This window comes from Lasiodiplodia theobromae (genome assembly GCF_012971845.1).
Source record: "Lasiodiplodia theobromae strain AM2As chromosome Unknown scaffold_10, whole genome shotgun sequence".
NCBI classification, from domain to species: domain Eukaryota; kingdom Fungi; phylum Ascomycota; class Dothideomycetes; order Botryosphaeriales; family Botryosphaeriaceae; genus Lasiodiplodia; species Lasiodiplodia theobromae.
In genome coordinates this window covers 144576-167186 of record NW_023336300.1, presented here as the reverse complement: position 1 = coordinate 167186, position 22611 = coordinate 144576, and the positions used below count along the sequence as shown (strand labels likewise).

At 50.4% G+C, this 22611-nt stretch overlaps 5 protein-coding genes across 5 annotated transcripts; 3 read left to right on the top strand and 2 right to left on the bottom strand.

Moving 5' to 3' along the window:
• Positions 1 to 750: 750 nt before the first annotated feature.
• On the top strand, positions 751 to 1815 carry LTHEOB_3837 (Pyridine nucleotide-disulfide oxidoreductase class-2; the record flags this gene model as incomplete). Its single annotated transcript, XM_035512804.1, has 2 exons — positions 751 to 1154; positions 1212 to 1815. 2 exons carry the CDS (start codon positions 751 to 753, stop codon positions 1813 to 1815), a joined length of 1008 nt encoding a protein of 335 aa, XP_035375230.1.
• Positions 1816 to 4528: 2713 nt separating this feature from the next.
• LTHEOB_3836 (uncharacterized protein) lies at positions 4529 to 4897 on the top strand (the record flags this gene model as incomplete). Its single annotated transcript, XM_035512803.1, has 1 exon — positions 4529 to 4897. One exon carries the CDS (start codon positions 4529 to 4531, stop codon positions 4895 to 4897), a length of 369 nt encoding a protein of 122 aa, XP_035375229.1.
• Positions 4898 to 5813: 916 nt separating this feature from the next.
• On the bottom strand, positions 5814 to 6963 carry LTHEOB_3835 (Endopolygalacturonase; the record flags this gene model as incomplete). Its single annotated transcript, XM_035512802.1, has 2 exons — positions 5814 to 6103; positions 6150 to 6963. The coding sequence occupies 2 exons, from the start codon at positions 6961 to 6963 to the stop codon at positions 5814 to 5816; spliced, it is 1104 nt and encodes a 367-aa protein (XP_035375228.1).
• Positions 6964 to 13077: 6114 nt separating this feature from the next.
• LTHEOB_3834 (O-superfamily protein) lies at positions 13078 to 13330 on the top strand (the record flags this gene model as incomplete). The annotated part of the gene is made up of 2 exons (XM_035512801.1): positions 13078 to 13183; positions 13236 to 13330. The coding sequence occupies 2 exons, from the start codon at positions 13078 to 13080 to the stop codon at positions 13328 to 13330; spliced, it is 201 nt and encodes a 66-aa protein (XP_035375227.1).
• A 1100-nt stretch (positions 13331 to 14430) lies between these two features.
• LTHEOB_3833 (Beta-ketoacyl synthase) lies at positions 14431 to 21558 on the bottom strand (the record flags this gene model as incomplete). The annotated part of the gene is made up of 2 exons (XM_035512800.1): positions 14431 to 15602; positions 16008 to 21558. The coding sequence occupies 2 exons, from the start codon at positions 21556 to 21558 to the stop codon at positions 14431 to 14433; spliced, it is 6723 nt and encodes a 2240-aa protein (XP_035375226.1).
• Between the last annotated feature and the right edge of the window lie 1053 nt (positions 21559 to 22611).

The following is a 22611-nucleotide window of genomic DNA, read 5'->3' as shown; positions in this document are numbered from 1 at the left end:
TGGTTGCAGATCTCTTTCCTTTTTCTTTTTGGCTATTAGCGAGCGTCTCTATTGGCAGTGAAAATAAGAATCTAGATACAAACCGGCGTTTCTCTTTCACACAATACCATAAAGTTGTAGAAATCAATTATCTGTGTACGAAGGCTGGAAAATTTTGCGTTAGACTCACTCAGAAGTTTCGGCTCTTTGCAGTCGACCGCACCACGGCGCGGCAGAAACATGTGTAGAACCCTACCACAGCAACCTTTAGTCTTGTTCCATTCGCGGCGTTAAACTAATGGAGGGTTCTTTAAGCCACTCTTCATTTCAATTCGTGTTGCCCGCCGTGTCCCTCTCCATTTTTCGTATTAGTAAGGATTACGAAGATTTTAATCCGGTCACATCGCACGTCTCTGTACTACGTGCCACAAAACACGCGCTGAGAGTTGCATGCATAGGGCTTGTGTTCCACAGCCTCGCAACTTAGGAACACATCTATCAAGTCCAGGTCGCACAGCCTGCGTCCGATGTCGTAGCCGGAGGCTTTGTGCGTCCAGACTCGCGGCTCCTGTTTCGCAGTGGCCCCCATACGTAAAAGTCCCCGAAATGGAAGTACCGAGAACCCTAAGTCCCCGCAAAAGTCAGCGCCTTTGTTAGGGCTCTCCACATAGTCTGCGACTGCGCTTTTTTAAATGTCGGAAATGCAGTAGCAACTAGGATAGGTCAATAGGTCCCACAAGAGCGGCAGCCACGTCCATTATCATCACCACCATGTCACCCTTGCCAAGCTCTAACGCAGTCGATGTCCTGATCGTCGGCGCCGGTCTTTCCGCTGCCCTCGCCCTTGCTCGCGCTCGCCGATCCACCGTAGTCTTCGATTCAGGTGTCTTTCGCAACAAGCCAGCAAAACGTCTCCACAATCTCCTCACTTGGGATCACCAAGACCCGGCCAACCTCCGCGCCGCCGCACGCAAGGAGCTTCTCGAGGGCCGCTACAACACGACCCAATGGGTATCGAAGGTCGTCACATCCCTATCGAAGCAATCAGACGGCAAGTTCAAGGCCGTTGACGCATCCGGCGCGGAATGGTTTGGCGACAGGTTAGTCCTAGCCATGGGAGTGAAAGACATGTTTCCTGATATTCCGGGCTTTGCTGAGTGCTGGGGAAAGTCGATGTGAGTGCGAAGAGCCCATCTCTGTTCGAGGAAAATTGATAACCTGACATGACACAGACATCACTGCATGTTCTGCCACGGTTTCGAAGAGACGGGTGCTGCTTCTGCCGGCGTGCTGGCCACAGATTTGCTGAGCAACAAAGAAATGTGTGTGATGCTAGCCTCCATGGCTCGCCAGTTCGTCGGCAGCATCGTCATCTACACCAACGGCTCCGAGGAGGTCGCCGCGGAGGTACAGTCCGTCCTTCCCTCCACCGCACTCAACTACACGATCGACACACGGAAGACTTCCAAGGTCGCTCCCGTCCGCGCCGAAGACGAGGAGGGCAGCGTCGGTGGCATTACTCTGTACTTCCCCGACGACGATTCCACAACACACGCATTCTTGGCCTACCATCCCCGCACCTCGGCCAACGTCGGCGGTTTCGAGGAGCTTGGCTTGGAGCTCAGTCCCAGCGGAGGGGAGATCAAGACGAGCGGTCCGTTCCAGGAGACCAATGTTCCTGGCTGCTACGCCGTGGGTGATGTAGGAAATCCCATGAAGGCCTTGGTCATGGCCATGGCAGCCGGCAGCGTCATGGGCCCGGCAATCGTCCACTCGCTGATAAAGGAGGGTAATACTGGAGCGTGGGAGCCGAAGGTTTCTGATCACAGCTTTTAGAGATAGACAGATGGGTTGGGAAATCAGCATACTATCGGATGGATCAGTAGCTGCCTGCATTAGAACTTTAGACTAAATTTATTTCGCGTTTCCCTGCCTGAAGTTCTTGCATGTGTACATTTCATCAGCTGGAAACATTATCAAAGCGTGAACCTATCGAGGAGACTTCTTGACTATACGACCATTTATTTGCAGTGTGTTGTAAAGTAAGGTACCTTCTCTTCTTGAAAAGTGATTTATCATTAAAGTTTGCTTGTAATCTGACTCATATTTGGATTCCCTGGCTGGCTTTCTGCATAATTTGGGGTTTCACACAGAATCTAAGCAGAACAACTTTAATCGTTGGTCTGAAGAGCGGTACGGCTTCCTGCCGCTGTCTGAACGATCCTTCATCATCCTGTGCTCATCATGAGCCCCGCATCGAAGCCACCAGGCATACTTCTCTGTGTCTAGACCCCGCATAACTCTGATACGGTAGAAGGCCACCGCTCTTTGCACTGGCGTGTGCAGGCACTTCGTTAACAGACTACTGCACCTCGTCCGGCTGACTGGCGGATGTCCCGTATCGTACGACTGGTATGCTGTCAGCGTACATCTCGTAATTTTCCTTTTCTTTGGCTAATTAAGCATGAAGCCTACGTTGCAGTCATCATATCCGGCCTGAAAGCCTCGAGGAAAGTGGCGAGCTGGAAGTCCCGCTGCTCCTAGGTGTGTTTCCCCTGCCGCCAAGGTGACCGGTGGAGAAGCTGTGTTGAATATACGACCATCTGGTTGAGCTACCTGTCGATGTTGGTCATGGCTGCTTACACTAGCCGATGCGGCTCTGTGCGACCCTGTGTTTCGATCACGTCAGGGAGCCCGAGGTTGGGTTTCACAGGTCTTCGTTCATGGTGACCTTCTAAAATTCCGCTACGGATTCCCGCTCTTAACAAAACTTTCACGTTAAAAGTTTGGATCACACAGAACAAGAAATAATAGCAATATGCTAACCTTTTTCTTTTTACAAAAAAACGTATTACTTGAAACTGTGAATGACTGAAACTTGGCCATACAGTCGACAGATGTTGTCAAAATGGCGTTATATCAAGATAAACTAATAATAAAAGGATTCTACATATCCGTGCTGATATTATAGATAGGACATGCTCATTCGGCGACGATGCATGTTCAGTCGCAACAGCCGCCGCCAAGCGCTTCACTCGCATCTGTGCAGCCGCACCTGCAGGTCTCAGTCTCACTCGTTCAAGCACGAGAACGTAAGAAGATGAGAAAATCTCAGCTTCATTATTAAAATTATGAATAAGATGCTCGGCAAGCGCCACGAAAAACATGGGTTGTGTCGGCGACGAATCATTTGAGTGGATCTGTCGGCTACCCCGAGTACTTCTCCACCAGTGAGATGATGCCGGAGATGTCATCGAGCTCATCGTACGTTGTCTTCTTTTCTAATCAGCCGAAGCCTGCCTCCACTTACTCCCGCATGGCAAGATGATTGTTTCAGGTCGTGACGTAATGAATATCACCCAGCTGTTCTCATTAAATGGGAATTGCCATCGTATGATATTGCAATAAACTACATCAAACCGCCTGGATCCTGGTATATGTTAGTAGAGTATATGTGAAAAATTCGAGATTTCAACTCCTGAGCAGAGACGAGAAGGCATTACCCCCATAAGAGAGACAGGAATCAACTCACAACTCGTTGGTCGATAGTCTTCCACCTCTCCTGACAGGCTGTGGACTTTGAGGCGCTGTATAATTTACCGTAGCATATTGTCCAACGCCTGTTCTTTTCGCCCCACTGTTTTCTTCTGTTCAAAAGTCCCCAGGCCGGAATCACCGGTGAGGTCGAGGCTTGCTGAATTTCGAAGAGAGGCGATAATAACAAAAGGAATGCGATGAGAAGCTGAGCTATAAGATATACGCGCTACGGGGATCGTGCGTCGGTGGGCTAAACAGCAAGCATGATGCTCGCACTCGAACACCCCAGCGCGGTGAGGGACGAAAAGAGACTGTCGTTGCCAAGTCAGCACTACATCATATTCAAGGACCACTCGATAATTGCTCAGTGCTCCGTCTGCGAGCCTGAAGTAAAGCTCGTGTTGACGTTCTTGCCAAGCCTTAACGAGCAGTGCTAAAATCTACCAACAAATTCGTCTAAAATCGTCTATATATACGAGGAAGATACGAGGAAGATCGTACAAATATTGGCTTACCGAAAAGGGAAAGGCTCATCAATTCACTTGCGGATCGGCCCGTCCCACGCTCGGTTGATCGAAAGCCTCCTTACTTTAGGTTTATCTGACAAGTCTACATGGCATTCCTAATATGGTAAGAATGCAACTCAACGGCATCAGGTACCGTGAATCCCAGCCATTGGCATGGATTGTTGAGTTCGTATCTAGACGAGCGGCATAGCCAGAGCTCACTGTGCTCAGTTGTCAGATCCATGGGAATGTGATAATGTAGACGAAGACGACGGAAGGAAATGTGGTCTTGCACAGGAAAAGTACATATGTCTTGTCAGTTCGCACCTGAGGAAGGACATCTTTTCCAAGCAGCAAAGCCTAAAGGTCTATCTCGCTTCATATTATCCGGCATCACGAAAATTCTCCTGGGTCACGGTGGTCTCTGCACTTTGCTGAGACTTGTCTTTGCGTTTTCGTTTCTATTTCGAACCACCATTCAGGCTCCAACGCAGCAGCCCCTTCATATGCGCAGCGCCTACAACGATGCCTCCAACTATACTGCCTGTAATACCCCAATTGTTAATGACGGAATTTGGATTACCAATGGCACCTTTTTGGCTTACGTAAACGGCACCAACGTAACTCTCGAGGACGGAACTGTTATCCCGGTCATTGCAACGCCCGCGCAAGCACGTTCCTACATCGGCAGCATCCCCCATAACAGAGCCATGGTCTGGTCAGGTGTCGGTCTCAACGAGAGCAAGCTCATCGCCCAACGTTACGGCTGGACTACCATCGAAATGGCCGTCACGCCAGAGATCAGTTACCACCCTTGGGCCCAGTATCTCGAGTTTAATTCGTACTATAAGTGCTTTTGGGAAATGATGTCGTAGGCATTTGTCGAGAGGCAGGTGGACGAAGGGCACGAGAAAGTGCACGTCGCGCTCCGCCCCCCGATCTCACTCCACGGAGGCCCTTACAGCGATGGCAGAGTGTACGACCGCAGCTAATTTAGACATCTCGAGTAGCCAATAATAGAAGAGGTCAACAACACAGTGAAAGCCATTCACCCACAGGGTGTCAGCGGCATGAGGGCTGCTCTGGCATACGAGATATCGCCCAACGACAACGTCAGGGTGTGGCAGAAAAGCGGCAAGTCCAAGTCAGGAGCTCAAGACGCCAATTGCACCAACCCACAGGCGAAATTGGTGCTTCTTTGCAAGAACCAAGTCTCTGAAAAAGAGAGTGTGACCATCTGTGGTGGCATGTCCTCATCGGAGCTAGTCTTGCCGAAAGGGGGTTAATGCGATTTTTCACACACCGAGACCCTTGGGCAGCGCAAGATTCAGGCCACTCGCTCAGAGGATACGAATTGGAATTTCAAATATCTGAATCATGACCTTTGCTAGGTATGATTGGCCAGGGGTCGATTACTCCCCCATTTGGAGACACTCGGACAGCCGTTTTGTGTACACTGCCTTGTCGAATCCACAGGGGCAAAAGTCACGGGACCATGGTTTGCTGGGCCTGCTGTGGTCTCAGCAGGTAGAAGTGGCGTTGGCGTCTTTGGTTGGGGATGGATTGTGGCCGGAAAGTGCTTATACGAGCGGCATATGGAGGTTGGTGTGCTTTGTTGGTAAAGTTGAGCGTGGGTCGTTGTAATAAGCATTGGCTCTTTAATGTTTCGAGCGAGACGTTATTTCTCACACTTTTTAAGGGTCTGATGACAAGTGATTCAACTGAAATTTCTTTCATACAAACTTGAATAAATGACAGGCTCTCTCCAATCGATACCTCCATTCAGGTCGCTTAGCAAGTAATGCCTGAGCCGCTGGGAATTCCAGTACATGCGGTGCTTGTCTTACCACCATGGATATTAATGAGGCTGGTCGTCCAAGAGCTGCAAGCACCAGAAGCACAGAGAATGTATTTGTTAAACCCAGTCGATTCCACAGTGCCCGTAATGTTGTGCAGAGTAAGATGCGTGATCGGAACGCCCGCCGTAGGTGTGCCAGTAGGCTTCCCATTCTCGTAGTCCTGCTGAATGACTAGCCCATATTTGGCGATATTGCTGAGAACGATCCCGTCATAGGTAACCTCTACAAGGACGTCAGCGCTGTATAGTAAATGGAGGTGGTATCTTACGAGTTACGCTTCCGGTAGCACCGGACACAGTCTTAATACGAACGCCGTTTTCAGAGTCCTGGATATTACAATTCTGAACAGTCACGCCGTTCACAACGTTGTTCGAGCGACCACCGACAGATCCAATGGAGATTCCATGGCCGCCAATACAAGTGTTGCCAATGAACTTGATATTGGTGCCTGAGTTGACAGCAAGACAGTCGTCTTGATTGGTCACATGGGAGTTGGAAATGGTGATGTCTGAGGAGTCGCCAATGTCGAAACCGTCGGTGTTGTGACCAAGCGAGGCACCGGCGGAATTGTCGATGGTAATGGAATCCAAGGTGAGACCGGAGGACCCATCGATCGAGAAGCCTTGGACAGGCGTGTTCTTGACGTGTAACCCTTTGATCGAAGACTTCCCCTTAAGATTATGCGCGTAGAAAAACTTGGGCTTGATGTTGGTTTTGCTGTTGCTGCCCTCGCCGTCCCACCACGCAGCACCATTGCCGTCGATGACATGGCCAGATGCTCCGGATACCTTGATATTGGTACCCGAGATTGAGATTAGCGGACCCTCCCATTGCTTGTGGCCAAAGGTAGTAGTGCCCTGGAAGATGACGCTGGTGCCGGCCTGGAGACCGGTGAGGTCCAGTGTGGTTCCTGCAGGAACGGCAATACCATTCAAGGTAATGGTGGTGCATCCAGTCTTGCCGCTGATAGCGGAAGCGGCGTCAGTGAAGGTGCATCCAGCACGTTCAACGAGGTCTGCGGGAGCAGCAGCAGTATATGCTATGCCAATGCTGGCAGCAACGAGAGAGGAGACTTTGACCATCTTGAGAGGAAGCCAGGCGAATCTTGAAATTCTGGAGCGAGACTGAAGTTGAGGAGGGAGTATGCTGAAGGGAAAAGCAAGTAGTTGAAGCTACTCCCAACTGCATTTATACATCATCGTCGTACTCACTGGCATGGTACCATTCACCCACGTTAGAATCAAAGCAGGCATCGCTAAGAAAGTTTTCCGTGGCGATGGTCAGCTGGACCCTGAAACAAGCCATTAGGAAGGTGGTGTGAACTGCAGCCACAACGCGACTCGCATCACGATCGAGACCTCGAGGCGTCCGTATTCCGCTGTGTACTGCGGGAACATGATATTCAGCCACACAATGGCTGTGGAAACCCCCGAAGTTGCCCCGCATGAGATCTAGTTCTGAGCTGCACGAGAGCTTTAGTGTGCCAAAATTTAGTAAGAGAGGGACTTATATCTACAGTGCAGACAAGCTTCTTTAAAAAGCTTAGCATCCTGGTATTAACTGGCCTGAGCACGAGCTATTGTGAAAGAAAAGAGGAAAGCGGTAGGGTCAAGTGATGCATCTCGATAGGAGTTTGTACCTACACGGAAAGGGATAGAAGGGGCGTTGCAAATCTGAGACGACTAGTCGTGATTGGTGCGGAGCTGCTGTCGCATGGAGATCGGGAGTTGCGCCAAAATATACAAATACGAGATTTGGTGGCTGCACTAAAAGCGAGCGAACTTCTTATAGACATTATAGCCTGCAGTTTCGCGCTAAGATATAATTAAATTACCTATATTGACTTGGTGAAAAGTATATTCCCGCCCACATACCGCCATCTACAGCTCGGTAATATGTGGGAATGACTTGAATCTGAACCGTGAAAATGCGACTGGTGGAAGAACCCATAGTCTGCTCGATCATTGACGAGATCCTCCATAACGCTATTAAGAAAAGGGGACTAAGCTTGTTTGAAACGGGAATTTTATTTTCCTTCGCTGATTCGTTTCTCGAGAAGCAGGTGTGATGGCGATGGCGACTGAATCAAAATAATAAATGCTCAACCGTAAGTCCTTGATATTTGGGATTTCCAAGATCTTCTCAGCCTCGCCATAGAGCTAGAAAGATGTTAGTACATCTACAAAAGATCAAGCCAGGGTACTAAGTGGAACGTCTGCGAGTTGATGACATTCGATTCGTTCTCTCATTGGCCTTAGTCAACGTGCTACAAAGTCAGCGAGGTATTATGACATTCAATCTGTAGACGGATGTACACCCAGAGCAGCAGAAGTAGCCGTCGGGCGAGCCGGCCGAGTGCGAGCTGTAAAAGCACCTCATGCCGCCGGCGCGCGGGGCGGTGACCCTGACTGCGCCAAGCCAGACGCTAAGGTGCAGCAGCCAGCGCACTAGGTAGAACTTCGAAGAGGTTATGGCGCGGCTGACGGCGGCTTACGAGTGGCATGTCGAAGTGTGCTTTAAGACTAACCCGCCCGACTACACGATGCTGTGCATAACGTTCGCGTCGAGCTACGTCGAGATCTACAGCCGGCTGCCACCTCCGTTCTAGAAGATGTTTGAGGGTCTGAATATCTCCTACATGCTGGAGGTCATCATTTGGAGAGTGTTTTGGTCCCTCTGCCCCTTGCAGTGCCAATCTTCTAGTGCAACAGCACGCGAATCCTCCGAATATGCTTTTGAGAATCGATATCGGCAAATGTCCGGCCTTACCTATTTTCGGCCGCTCCAAGAGGTGAGGTGCCACGGTCGGTTAAAGCGGAACTCTTTGGCTTCGGATCAAGTATCCTGACTTGGGCTTACGAGCGCCAGATACGGCATTTTCGGGACCGGACGGTAACAGCGTCAGCGTAAATATGCGCGTATATGCATGCGTCAGAGCCTGGCCAAGGTTCAAGAAAGCTTCTGCGGCTCGGAACGGCCCGACAGCCATACGTGTGGCTTCTAGGCCATGGAATACGAGGTCTGCTATTGGTGCAGCTTCTTGTTACTGTCTTCAATTGGAAGGAGGTTCTCATCAAGGTGCTGCTCAAGGCGCATCTCTGTCGTTTTGCATCTTTTCGAGGTGTACCCCGCCCTATTTCGCCAAGTCAGGCGTGCCATATGTATGTGGGGTATCCGTAAGCGGTGTCTGAGGCGATGAAGAAGATCAAGTGTGGCAGGTACTTCCATGAGTACCTATGGCCTAGAAAATGGCCAATGCGATCGGAAGCGTCCTGTAAGTAAGCTGACAGAATCCTTTGGAGAACATCCTGTGCTACCAAGCTGTCGCTACGCCTTCACGAGTCGTTCCAGAGAACATATCTGTCCCGATAGAGCCGTGGTTTACCAGATGCTGGTGCAAATTAATGTTCGACATTTACAAATAGTAAATTGATTTCTTGCTCAAATGGGAGACATAATTATCAATTCCACATTCATGTCTAGAAGATTTCGTCAACTCCCTATGACGTAAAGGCTGCAGTGAAGTTCACACTAGTCTTCGGCTATAGAGTTCCTCTGTGCCCTCGTGGTCTAAGGTCTCAGGCATACTGGATGACTGGTTGGCTTTCCGTCACTCTGGGCGGATTTACTGTTACCTATCCATATCCTTTGCGCCAAGTAGACCATTGAATCCTTCCATTCCATTGCCAAGATATCAACCTCAGCTCTCATGCCAAATTCAATGCGGGACACCAACTTACTGAAGTCAGACACCACCGAGGTAGCATCTGCCGATGTATCGGTCTGGGGTTGCATTCCCCCAGCCCTGGTCATCATCCGGCAGTCAACATTTTCCGAGAGGGAATATAAAATCCGCCTCCCTTTCTCTTTCAATTGGAACTGCCTCATCAAATCCATCAACTCGAACACAGTACACCAAATCTTTCCAAGCATTCTCAAAGCCGAAGAATTGTCCTTCAACATGCGCTTCACCATCCCGCTCATCACTCTCTTCCTTGCCACGGCTTTCGCTGCTCCAGCGAATGAGGCGCCGGAGTCCTTGCAGGAAAGGGCGTGCAAACCAAAGGGCCGTAAGTCGATCCTTTGACTTCATACATGTTAAGTTTCATGTTATGTGCTAACAAAAGCTGGATGATTAGAGCAATGCACCAATTCAAACCAGTGCTGTAGCGCTCTCTGCTGGTATGATCGTGACGCTGGTGACAGGAAGTGCACGTAGAAAGGGTCGAGACAAAGTTGGAGAAAGATGGAAGGAACCATTTGAGACCTCTTTTCGCTCCTTTGGTTCTCGCCGATGGTCGGGCTTCAGTCTTTTACATCTGGATGGTGATTGGTAACGTTTGAAGTACTCTCGTTCAAGGCGGTGGCTGCATTGTTCATAGCTTCACTCAAGGGGTCAGAAGTGTCCGTTACTATCTAGACGCTATGGTCAAAGCGAAGACAATGTCAAAATATATGATCGGATCAGAAATCATACAAACTCGCATAATCTGACTCTTCACCAACTTGTGCAGACGAGGCTACGGCTAGCAATGATGTAGCTATGGACGTAGTGCTCAGGACCGTAACTCTTCGTCTTGGCGATACTGAAGTGGGGAGGGGTGTATGCTCTTGGCCTCTCTGGATGTTGATTATTCGAACAAAGCGGTTTGGCGCCGTTGACCAAAAGGAAAGTCTTACATCCCTAGATAGCTGAGATGAATGAGGTCATTCCCTACTCCAATATCCCAATAAATCATGGAACTACACTTGGTGCATAAAGACAAGTCAATGAGGGCATAGATTAGGCTCATTCGCTGGTACTGTGTGCAAGTAGAGTTTCATCATACCATATCAAAGATTACACATTGTTTCCCAATCAACTTGATGTCCACTGCATGCAAATCTGGCCTCATCCCCCGCCTCTCTTGGAAAAGCTTTGAATACCCCGCTCACCAGCACTGTGGTAGACAGGAATGGGGCTAGTGTTTCTTCTACTACAGCACCATCATGTGTAATGCCCCGCAGTGTTGCATATACGTGGGGCTAAACGGTATACCATTCTGGGAGTTACAATGAGTAATGGATAGGGCAGGGACGATAAAAATGGGGCGTTGTTGAAACTGCGAGAATCAGCCAATGGAAACCATCACATCACTTGACGAGAGGCTGGAGTGTCAGCCTAGCGGCTTACTATATCCATAAGAAACCAGCTGATTGCTTCAGTTCTTTCCCAAATAGAACAGTGAATTTGTAAAAGCTATCACAGTTTACTCTTATCTTCCACGATCTCGGGCTAGCCGGCTAGCGTACTTCGAAGGTGCCCATACAGAGATCTCACGTCACCTTACTTTTCCTTTGTTTGGAAAGATTGACTAGCGCCCTTCATGCAGGATTATTTTGGCCGTGTTGGAGTAGGCTACCTGCTACCATTCTGGGAGATCCCTTCCATACAGTCTACAGGAAGCCATCATGCCAAAGCCAGTCTTCGGTGTAGCAGGCAGTCGGCGAGACAACAAAGGCTCTTAAGAATGAAAATAAAACGCCACTCCCTCTCCATCTTTCAGGAGAATCATCCTCTCACCAGCCCAGACACCGACCATTCAAATTTCAAACCGAAGCATCACTCTCCAACATGCGTTTCGCGTTCTCCGTCCTCACCCTGCTTTTTGCCTCCGCACTGGCCGCCCCGACTGGCGAGCTAGAGGATTAGTCGGCCCTGCTGCAGGCACGTGCCTGCCTTTCGAAGTTTTGTAAGAGTTTCCTTTGAATACTGGATCCATTTCTTTCTTCATACACTAACACCCAGGGGGGCATCAGACGAATGCAAAACTACGACTGAATGCTGCTCCGGATTGACCTGCTGGTACGATCGCGACCATGGGACTCGCACTTGCCAAGGTGCCTAGATAGCTGGGTTAGCGCAGGATTGGAGCTGCTGAGAATTTTCCTTTTCAGCTCTTGGCCGTCGATGGATGATGCCCGATTCAGGAGTTGGTTGAGAGGCGGTTAAACTGCTTTTTCTGGGAGATGCCTGTCTCAATCAATCAGCTTTTGCCCCGTAATGTATGCCTTTACCGTGAATTAGGCCATGTGCTGCGGTTTATACAGGTGATAAATGCGTAAGCACCGCATATGCGTGTGAATGTATCATGACACGTGAATAGTAGCGGAGTATCGTATACGGAACCCATTTTCTGTAAGAGCTCGTGGACATCAGCCGAGCCAATGTTCATTGGAAGACGATGGGAAGTACAGCAGTCAGGCGTCTAGCTGTGTCCTGGATGCTCCGCCACACTCACCAAAATAGCAGTCCTCTCACACAGGCCCACAGCGGTAATCAGCCGGGATTTCAGGATGGAGCTTGAGCGGGATGATGCGGAACGATCCCAGGCCAAACGTTTTGGATGCGGTGCTTCCTCGAGTCATGATATGTCTCGGCTATTACGGCCTCCGCCTGCCCTCAAGGTGAGACATCGTGGCTGAACGTGGGCTGAGACGAGGTAACGTGTCAAGCATAATCCTCTCGACAGATGGCTAGGCACCTTTCACTCTCAAATTCAGCAAGAGGCGGGTCCCATTAGCCCTAGCCCCCATGCATATACTGTTTCTGGCTTGGCAGGGCTTCGTATCGCCCAGTGTGGGGGCTGTTCCAGATGTGGGGTTTTAACCTTAACAGTAAAGATCTCCACACCTCTACTTATCCGAAGCTGCAGTGGCCAAATATGGTGGGCAGCTAGTATGGGAATATCTAATAATGCGAGAAGATCTAAAGAATACGATAGGCGGCAGAAGGATCTGAGCACAGACACGGAACAACGTGTTAGTGATCTGCTGCATCACGTTTCCAGTGAGATGTTTTCCATGCGATGCCGAACATACGAGGGCCCTGCCAGCAAGGGTCGAGAGGTAAGCTCTAGTAGTTTCAGTAGGTGCCCTCACAAGGCGGTGCCAGACGGCGCAGTTACACCAAGTACCACTCTACTTTCGTCTACCCTTTTCATCGAAGCACTACGCGATAATCCTTCTACCCTTTCTCAGGCAGATGGTAGCACACTGGGTCGCGGGTCATCCGGCTGAAGTGGTGGGCCTGTGATGGAAACGGCGAGGATGAAATTATTTAAAGGAGAGTCGTTCCCAACTGTATTGATCATCAACAGCATCTCAAGCCCGTGATTGAAAGGCCTTTTCAAACATCTCACCAATAATCCGCAACAATGCAGCTCAAGCTCGCCGTCATCGCCCTCTTCACCTCCATGGTCTTGGCGACGCCTGGCCTTGAAAAAGAGTCTGAAATCGAGAAGAGATGCTTCGACAAGTGGGGTAAGTTGGAATGCCCCAATTATTCGTCTTTGCAGTACTAAATTCTCCGCAGGTGACTGTAGCAAGCATTCTGACTGCTGCGGCGATCTCCAGTGCGTCTTGCACCTCACTGGAGAGTATAAGGGCCCGTGGTGTGACAAGTTATAATTATGGCGCGCGGTTCACGGCAGCATATGAAAAGTTGGGACGGATTGTATGGGTTACGCTCGTTCAACGCAGCAAGTAAGACGGTAGAAAACGGTATAAAATGGACGCTCAATCACTCAGCTGCGTACAACCAGTCAGACTCGTGCGAGCATGTTGGCATTGTGAAACCCGGTCTGTGCAACTTCATCTGACTTTTTTCCTTACTCCCTCTCCGACTTTCCCCAACCCGAAAAGGGATGACGCTCTAAGCGCTAAGAGAGAGCATGTGCCGTATAAGGCAGATTTATGACTGAGGAGGAACTGTCTGTGGGACAAAGGCCATCAACGGAATTGAGGGTTGCCCAGACTGGTCAGCTGGAATGTCACATTGAGATGATGGTTCTTACACTGGCACTGATTCCAATGCATTCTTTGGTTCTTCATGGCAAGATCGTGAAGACATAGTTGGACTCCTACTCAGCAACGGTCCAACCGCAAATCCTGAGGATGAAGATTTCTGAAGGAGTCTTTCTACTGCTTCAGGGACAGGATCCAGAATGGTAATTACAGCACTCTCTAAAAGTTGGCCTGATGACAATGCTCAAGGCAGGTTCAATGACAGCGCTCTCAGAACTGGGCGGAATTCCATTACCACGCTGTTGCAAGCGTCACGGAATAAGGCTTTGTAGCGCTCTTGATGCCAACATACGAGGTATTTGAGGAATCATACATCACAGAGAAATATGAGAGCTGAAGCCAATTACAATTTGATTTACCATACGGGCTATTGCTGCATTGAGAACTTTCTTGACATAGAATATACTTCGGGTGAAGTACGACATTAAAGTGAAGGCCGAAAGTATGTAAAAGAATTCCGTAGAAAAAAAAAACCTCGAAGCCACATCCACTACTTCATACTCCTGAATTCCAAAAACTCTCCGCTCCCTCGCCCAACCCTTTTTGGATATGGAAAACGATTTACGGACATTGCTCAAAACACATACATGATCTGTCGTTATGGTCCATGGATTTCCGGAACGAACAAATGTTAATAAACCTTTAGCCTACCAGGAGGTTGCTAAGAGGCTGCAAGCTCAGAGTAAATCAGCGACAACTTTCATTTAGCGTGCACCGGTCTTCGCAGCCATGAATTTGCATGCTGCGTCCTTGCAGAGAGCCGCCACAGTATCGCCACTGAGCAGCTTGAAAACGGGAATATCGACACCAACGCGTTTGAGGAACCAGGTCCTTATCTCAACAGCCACAAGTGAGTCCATACCCAATGATAGCATCGAAGCATTTGCGTCAGCAGTGTTGGGAGCCATTTGCAGCATAAGCTCAAGGGTTGCCAGGAAGGCTTCTTCGATTGCCGTCTTCGCATCCTCCTCGACGGTGATTCCGTCAAGCGTCTGCTTGATGTCTCTTGCAGGCGAAGAAACAGAAGTGCCCTGCTGCTTAGATGCAACATCTTCGTGGATGAAGTGCGAAAAGCGTGGGTTGGAGTAGAAGTGCGGTCGTGATTTTGCGTCAGGCGTATCCACAAACGGGTCAATGCCAGAGACGATGTCCCAGTTTCCCTCGCACTCGGGACGGCTGTTGATGACTGCCTCTGCGAACAGGTGATGCATATCGACCTCGGACATTGGATGGAACAGTAGCTTTCGCAGGTGGTCCTCAATCTGACGGCCAGCGCGAGCCACGTAGCCGATATCCGCAATCATGCCAATATGCATGATTGAAGCAGCAAGGCCCTTCGCTCTGCGCTTAGCAGCTACACTGTTCATGAATAGGTTGGCGGCGTGGTAATTCGACTGGCCTGCGTTGCCGAACACGCTAGCAAGAGAGGAGAAGAGGACGAAGAAGTCGAGGTTGGGCTCGTTGAATAGCTCATCCAGGATTTTGGTGCCTACAACCTTGGGCAGAAGGACACTGTTGAGGGAGCTCGCATCCATGTTGACGAATAGATTGTCCTTGAGAACCATCGCAGCATTGCACACACCAGCGATTGGCGGCATAGTGTTCAGGACCGTGTTGTAGACGGAACGTACAGACTCCTTGTCAGAGACGTCCATCTGATAGACCTTGACAATAGCGCCCAGTGTGGCCATTTCATTCAGCCACGAAACATCCACACTCGCACTACGGCTGATCAGGACAACGTGACGGGCGCCGTTGTCAATCATCCACCCGGCAAGAGACAGACCAAGCTCGCCAGTCATGCCGACCATGAAATATGTCTTGTCTGGTCTGAAGAGGCCGGTAGGATCCAAAGGTTGAACAGCGACTTGAAGTTCTGATCGATCCCAACGTACCACGTTCGGGTAGCTGGAGCGGAGAAAAGAAGCTCTTGCTAGGTCCTGTACGCCCACAACAATTCTTTCGTCTGGCTCGCCAAGAGGGCAGTCAATGGCATTGGCAAGGGCTTCTTCTACTGGAACAGTAGCTAGGGAACAAATGACTCCTGCACAGTTGCTGAACCTGTAGACAGCGGATCCTCGTGGTAGACACTGCGGGATCGTGGTTGATGGACATGAGCTGAGATCAATGAAACACCCAACAGTTCTTGGAATCCTCTTTCGAGTTGTACGCTCTGTTGCTAGGTGATGAAGGTGTAGGTGTCCATCCACTGATGCGGTGTCTTTCGAGTTGCTGAAAACGACGCTAATCCCTTTAGCTGCTGCGCTGTATCGTAACGCACCGACAAGCTGCGCAGGGGCCTCGTGGATGAGCAACACCGAGCGGTCTGTTGGGGCAAGCTTTAGCAGTTCGAGCGCAAGAGCATGGTTGGCTACATCTGAGATCAGCTGAAGAGGGGAAGGATAGCCATCTGGCACTGAGATATGCATCTTCAGTCCACTGATCGACGAGGCTGCGGTGCTGGACAAAGCAAGCAGTGATAGTGAAGTTCCCCGTACTACCCCAAGAATCAGATTGCAGTCTTTTGAAAATGCAACGGAGTATTGCACATCAATGATTTTCGTGGTCAGACTGCCTGGCGTTGCCACCTCCCGCAGGGACAGCGATTGATCCGAGTTCATCGTAGTGATCTCAACGCATGTGTCATTGGCTGAAACTGTCTTCGTGACCAAACGACGGTTTGCATTGAACCGGTCATTAACGGCCGTGTCGGACACAACACGGGGAAGAAGGAGCGCACTCCCATCCATAGCTACCTCAGGCTCAACCGTCCAGAGTATATCATCCTTTGCAACTGCTGGTTCACCAGAGAGAGCCAGACGGAGGAAATACTCCACAACGATAGTCGACCTGAGGTGCGAAATTTTCTTGACATCCAAAAATTGGAGAGTGAGATTGGGCATCTCCGTGAGGAGAGCACGTCCGATGCCGACAGTCATGTTTGACTCGGGGTTTCGTCCTTCAGAACAGCCGGTGGTAGCCCAAAGGATTGTCTTCGCGTGACTGAACAGCCCCTGGAGCTTTTTAAGTCGATCATCTGTCATAGCTTCAGAAAATAATGGCCGGTCGAGCTCGGTAAGAGATATGACCGATGTGCCCGGCGAAAGATCCTCCATGTCCAGGGTGTCGATGCTATTCACCACTGAAGTGCGCGACTTCCAAGACACAAGAAGATCCTGAATCGCACGCACAATCTTCAAGACTGGCAGCGTTTTTCCACCAACAATCAGCAGCCGCTCTTCTGGCAACGATGAAAGCGCTGTCATTGGCTCGCGCAAAAGGCGAACCGTATCATCAACCGCTTGGCTCACCATAACGGAAGCGCCATGCATCAGCACATCTGGGCAATCCCGTAGAACGGTTTCAACACCAGAGAAGCCGGAGCGCCTGAGGAGGCAATCCCATTGAACATCCGAAACGAACGGCCCGTAGCTCCTGCCTTCTTCCGCACCGAGCCACCATCCGGGTAACGTCCCAAAGATGTAAAGATTCCTGAGGGCATCGGCTGTGATTTCCATCAGAACCAAGTAGCCTCCGGGCCTTAGGAGCGATCTCGTGTGAGCCAGAGTATTGGAGAGAGAGCGCGTTGCGTGAAGCACGTTGACGCAGATCACCACATCGTACGCCCCCTTGGTGAAGCCTTGAGCGGCAGGATCCTTTTCGATGTCGAGAACTTTGAAAGTCATCTTTTCGGTATGGTCAGATAGCTTTTCTGCTGCTTTAGCGAAGAAGCCAGATGAGATGTCTGTATAGGTGTAAGAGGCATAAGCGTTGCCAACGGCATGCAAGATTCCGCTCGTCGTGCCGCCGGTTCCAGCGCCAATCTCCAGCAATCTGGCGCGAGGGTATTTGTGCGTTATTTGCTGAACCACACGTGCGACATAGGCATTCAGAGTTCGATTTCCCCAGCATTCCTGGTAGAATCTGTAGAGTAGATCATCCTGGAGCATCACCTCCAGTATCGGGGTTGAGCCGCGGACGCTGGACAAGAGCTTCAAGCTGATAGCCTGCATCATCCTAAGGTCGACTTGGTCAGGGAACTTCATGTGGAGTGCGTCAATAGTCTCGCGAGAGTCGCCCAGCCACTCTGGCTTTACCATGGGGTTATTACCGCGGCGAACTCGAGCGAGCGCAGCCTCGGCGGCAGCGAAAAGTCTTTGGTGGTACCATGAGAGTTCCTTGACCTCGTCCGTTGAGACTGAACTGACAAAGTCTTGCAGGTAGAACAGAGCTACCCTCTCGATGGCGTATAGCTGCTCCAGCTCCCCCTCTGGGTCCTGATTTTCCGCTGTAACAGATGCTCCACAAGCGATATCGACATCCCATATAGTCTTGGCGAACAAAGGCCGGTCGTTTGCAGGAGATGCCTCAGCAATTGCCTTAAAGAGCAAGCCTTCCACTTGGACACTGTAACGGGATTCAGTAGGGTCAAGTACGTTGACATCTCCAACGAAAAAGGATGATGTAGATTCCGTGACGAAGGCCTCCATATCAGCTTTCAAATCTGGGGAATTATAGTTGTGAGCCGTTGCTGGGTCTACCGTGAGGCGTTGGATGGAAGATGGTAGATACGTCGTCCAGAGGATGCCATTGGTTGCTGGAGAAGTCAGAGCAACATACATGGCTTGAAAGGCGCTATCAAGAAGGATCGGATGAATGATATACTCATCAGCCGCCATCTCATGATTCTGCCAAACAGCTGATGTTTGACAGTGACCTCTCGTCCTCTTAGCACATGCTATATTTCGGAACGGCCCATGATAGTTCAAGCCGATATCTTCCAGCGCGGAGTAAACTCTGTCGGTGTCAACAGGTGTGAGGCTTTGCGCGGTAGGCTCAATTCGTGGTAGCTCCTCGCCAGTGCCCTCGCCAAGATGCAAGACAATGCTCCCACAGGCGACTTTCTCCAGCTGGCCAGATGTTTCATCCGAGCACGCATAGCTTGTGAACTCTGCCTGGAGGATATCTTTTGTGTTCCTGTCTGCTTGTTGGTCGTCATTGAGCACCCGCAGTGAGAAGACAATCTCAACGCCCGGCTGATCACCATCTACGATCAGCGCCTTATGGAAAGAAATATTGCGCAATTCGAACAGCCGAACGGCGCGATTACCAGCTATCTTCCTGGAGGCTTCCAGCGCCATGGCTACATGACCTGTAGCAGGGAACAGGGCCTGGCCTTGGAATTCGTGACCGCGAAGCCAGGGGAGTTCGTTCAGCCGCAGAAAGTTGCGCCAACGAACTTCGTAGTCCGAGTCGTCTGACGCCCTGCGACCAAGCAGTTCATGCGGCCCCTGTAGCCGAAGGCGGTGGTTCCGAGAGATACGGCTCTCTTTCCAGTAGATCTTGTCGTGATCCCATGCATAAGATGGCAAACCCTTCAACATCTTGGGTTTCGATACAGCGGGACCTTGGAATGCCTTCCGATATCCAGCAAAGTTGACTGAGGCATGACCGAGATTGGCCCATAGAAATCCTACGCCGCTGGAGAATGCTTCAACTTCGTCCTCTCCCCGTCGCATGAAGCCAGTGTAAGGAGGAGATGATCCCAGTACAGACTTAAAGACCTGCAGTGCCGGTCCCTTCAGTGCTGGATGAGGTCCAATTTCCACAGCCATCTCGAATGACCGCCGACCCGACAGAGAAAACTCCAAGGCCTGTGAGAACAGAACAGGCTTGACCATGTTGTCTACCCAATACTGTCCAGTAAGAGCCTCGAGCTTGCTGTCGAGCAGCGAGGTATCCCCAATGACACTTGAGATCCAGATACAGTCGGCCCTTGGCTGATTGACGTTGATGTTGCAAGCCGATAGCGATTTCAGATAGGGACCAGCGCAGGGTAGCATGTGGTGCGAGTGGTAGGCAGTGTCAACCTGGAGCAGTCTGGCAAAGGTCTTATGCTCATCGAAGATGGCCTTTGCTTCCTTGATCGCTTCCATGTCTCCGGACAGAGTAACGCTGGATGGGGAATTGCTCGCGGCCAGGCCGATGCGCCCTATCCACTGAGGCTGAGAACAAATCTCAAGTGCTGTGGCATAAGAAATGCCTACAGCCATCATGCCGCCTTGTTCCCCGCTCTTTCCCTCAGCAAGCTTGGCATGAAATCCTCTATAGTAGGCAATAGCCATGGCATCTGATGACGAAAGAATTCCTGCTGCGTAGGCGGCGGCAATCTCACCGGAAGAATGGCCCACGACGGCGGAGAATCTGAGCCCTGCAGCTGTTGCGAGATCCACCATAGCAATTTGAAGAGCGGTGCAGAGAGGCTGACTGAGTGCCGCTTCGCGAATGCGAGACGCGTCATTTGCAAGCAGCTCCGCTTTCAAAGACCACGGGGGAGGATCGGCGAGCGCAGCTAAGGACGCCTCACAATGTTGGATGGTCTCGCGAAACAGTTGACAGTTTTCCAGTAGCGCCTTTCCCATGCTAGCCCATTGTGCACCTTGGCCGGTGAATATCCCAAGAACTCTGGGTGTCTCATCCGAGCTTCGTAATGGCGTTCGGGTCACCAAGCTGCTCAGAGATCCTGAACCGGCTTTATTGATGAACTCGTCCATGTAGTCAAGCAACTTCTCACGATCGGGCGCGGAGAAACAATGCTTGAATTGGAAAGTGTCGCGCTTTTCTTGAAGAACCCAACTCAAATTCTCGAGGTCAACCGATGGATTTGACTTCACAAAATGGGCATATTTTCTGATGCTTGAATGCAGAGAGGTTTCAGTACGGGCTGAGAAAATCAGAGGGCCATAGAAGCGTCCTGTGGCAAGGCTCCTTGTGGTTTCTGGCTTCTCGACTTCGTAGCTTTCCAAGATGACATGGGCATTGGTTCCACCAAACCCAAAGCTGTTGACACTGACACGCCGAGGTCCAGTAGTAATCTCAGGCCAGGGGATCGAGGATGTTAAAATCTTGAGATGCTTGTAGAAGGGTTCGACTGCCGGGTTCAGAGCTGTGAAATGCATATTCGCGGGAACGGTGCGGTTCTGCATAGCTAACGAGGCTTTGAGAACACCCGCAAGGCCGGCGCAACCCTCGAGATGACCGATGACAGTCTTGACGGAACCAACGTATAGTCTTTCGTCACCATGCTCCTGGTTCTCAGGAAAGAACGTGGTGGCAATGGCCCGAGCCTCGATCGGGTCCCCTGCTTGAGTACCTGTTCCGTGGCACTCGAAATAATGACACCTGTCAGCCACAGGGTCCAGCCCTGCTCTTTTGTAAGTATCTCGAATGAGAGTAGATTGGGCCTCGGCACTTGGCATGGCAATTCCTTTCGTGCGCCCGTCCGAGTTGACCCCCGTTCCTCGGATAACACATTCGATATCGTCGCCATCTGCCAGGGCTGCACTGAGAGGTTTGAGCAGGATTGCTGCAAAGCCCTCCCCTCTGGCATATCCATCGGCTGACTTGTCCCACATGCGGCAGCGAGAGTCAGGCGAGAGCATCTGAAGCTTGGTCTCCATGATGTACGTCGAAGCGTCGAGGAGCAGGTTGGCACCGGCGACAACAGCAGTGGTGGACTCGCCACTCTGTAGGCTTTGCACTGCTTGATGTAGTGCCACAAGAGAACTTGAGCATGCCGTGTCTATCGTCATCGATGGTCCTCTGAGGTCGAAGACGTACGAGATGCGGTTTGACATGATGCTGCGAGACATGCCCGGCGCTGTGTATGTGGGCATCGTGTCGGTATCGCGCATTGTTATGTCCCAGTAGTCTCCCGACATGAGACCAACGAAAACAGAAGTCAATGAGCCTTGCATCTGCTTCATCGTGTATCCAGCAGCTTCGAAGGCTTCGTAAACTGTTTCCAGTAGAATACGTTGCGCAGGGTCCATGGAAGCGGCTTCCAGAGGATTGGTATTGAAGAATGCAGCGTCGAACAAGCGACAGTCTTCAGAGAGAAGATATGATTTGTTTTTGACGTCTGTGGTCCCATGGTAGCTTTTGTTTGGATTGTAGAAATTCGATAGCTTCAGTCTTTCTTCGGGGAAATCCTGGAGAACATCTCTGGGTGTGTGTAGGAGCTCCCACAACTTCGAAGGTGATGAGGAACCTCCGGGAAAACGGCATCCCGAGCCAATGATTGCAATAGGTTGTTGGATGGTGGTCATGATGCTTGAACTGAACTCGAAGACTGCTATGGAATCAGGCTGGGTAGATGGAATCTGCAGCAACCGACTTATCTACGTTGATATTCGTCGAATTTCAACTTTTGCCCTAGCAACCCAAATAGTACTTCACACAAGCGTGGGCAGCAGGTGAGCTTAGGGCACCAGAAATTCAATTCGGCAAGATCTACGATCTGCATACTGATGAGAGTCCGTGGTCTTTCAGCACGGTCGGATCTCTCCGGAGTAACGATGCCATCTGTGATCCACGAGCCCTTATCATGATCCAGCGTACTACAACAGTATGACACCATTCTCCCGGCATGTACCTTTAATGGAACGACCGTATACATATTCCGTTTGATTTACCTGAAAGTTTATCATCTCGTGCTGTTCCTCCGGATTACAACACAGAAAGGAAAAGTAAAAGCAAAGAAACCTTCAGCGATTCGTGGAACTCGAAAGAGTATGAGCAGGAAATGGCGCTTAACGATTCATACCAAGAAAGTTGAATCAAGTTATCACAGGTACCCTGGGTCATAGTTTTCCCGGAGGGACGTGAGGCATACGTGCAAGCAGATGATATACTTATTGGGGATGTGCATATCCCCAATAGGTATATCGCACTGTGGGGCTGCATGAGCCAGCCCTATCTTCCCAGAAACTGACTATCTTACGATACTGCTGGGGTGTGGATCATCGGCCTGGTTACCGGCATTTTGGAGCCGAACGCCCATTTCAGGAAAGACCCTAACGAAAATATGCATTGTTCAGATTACT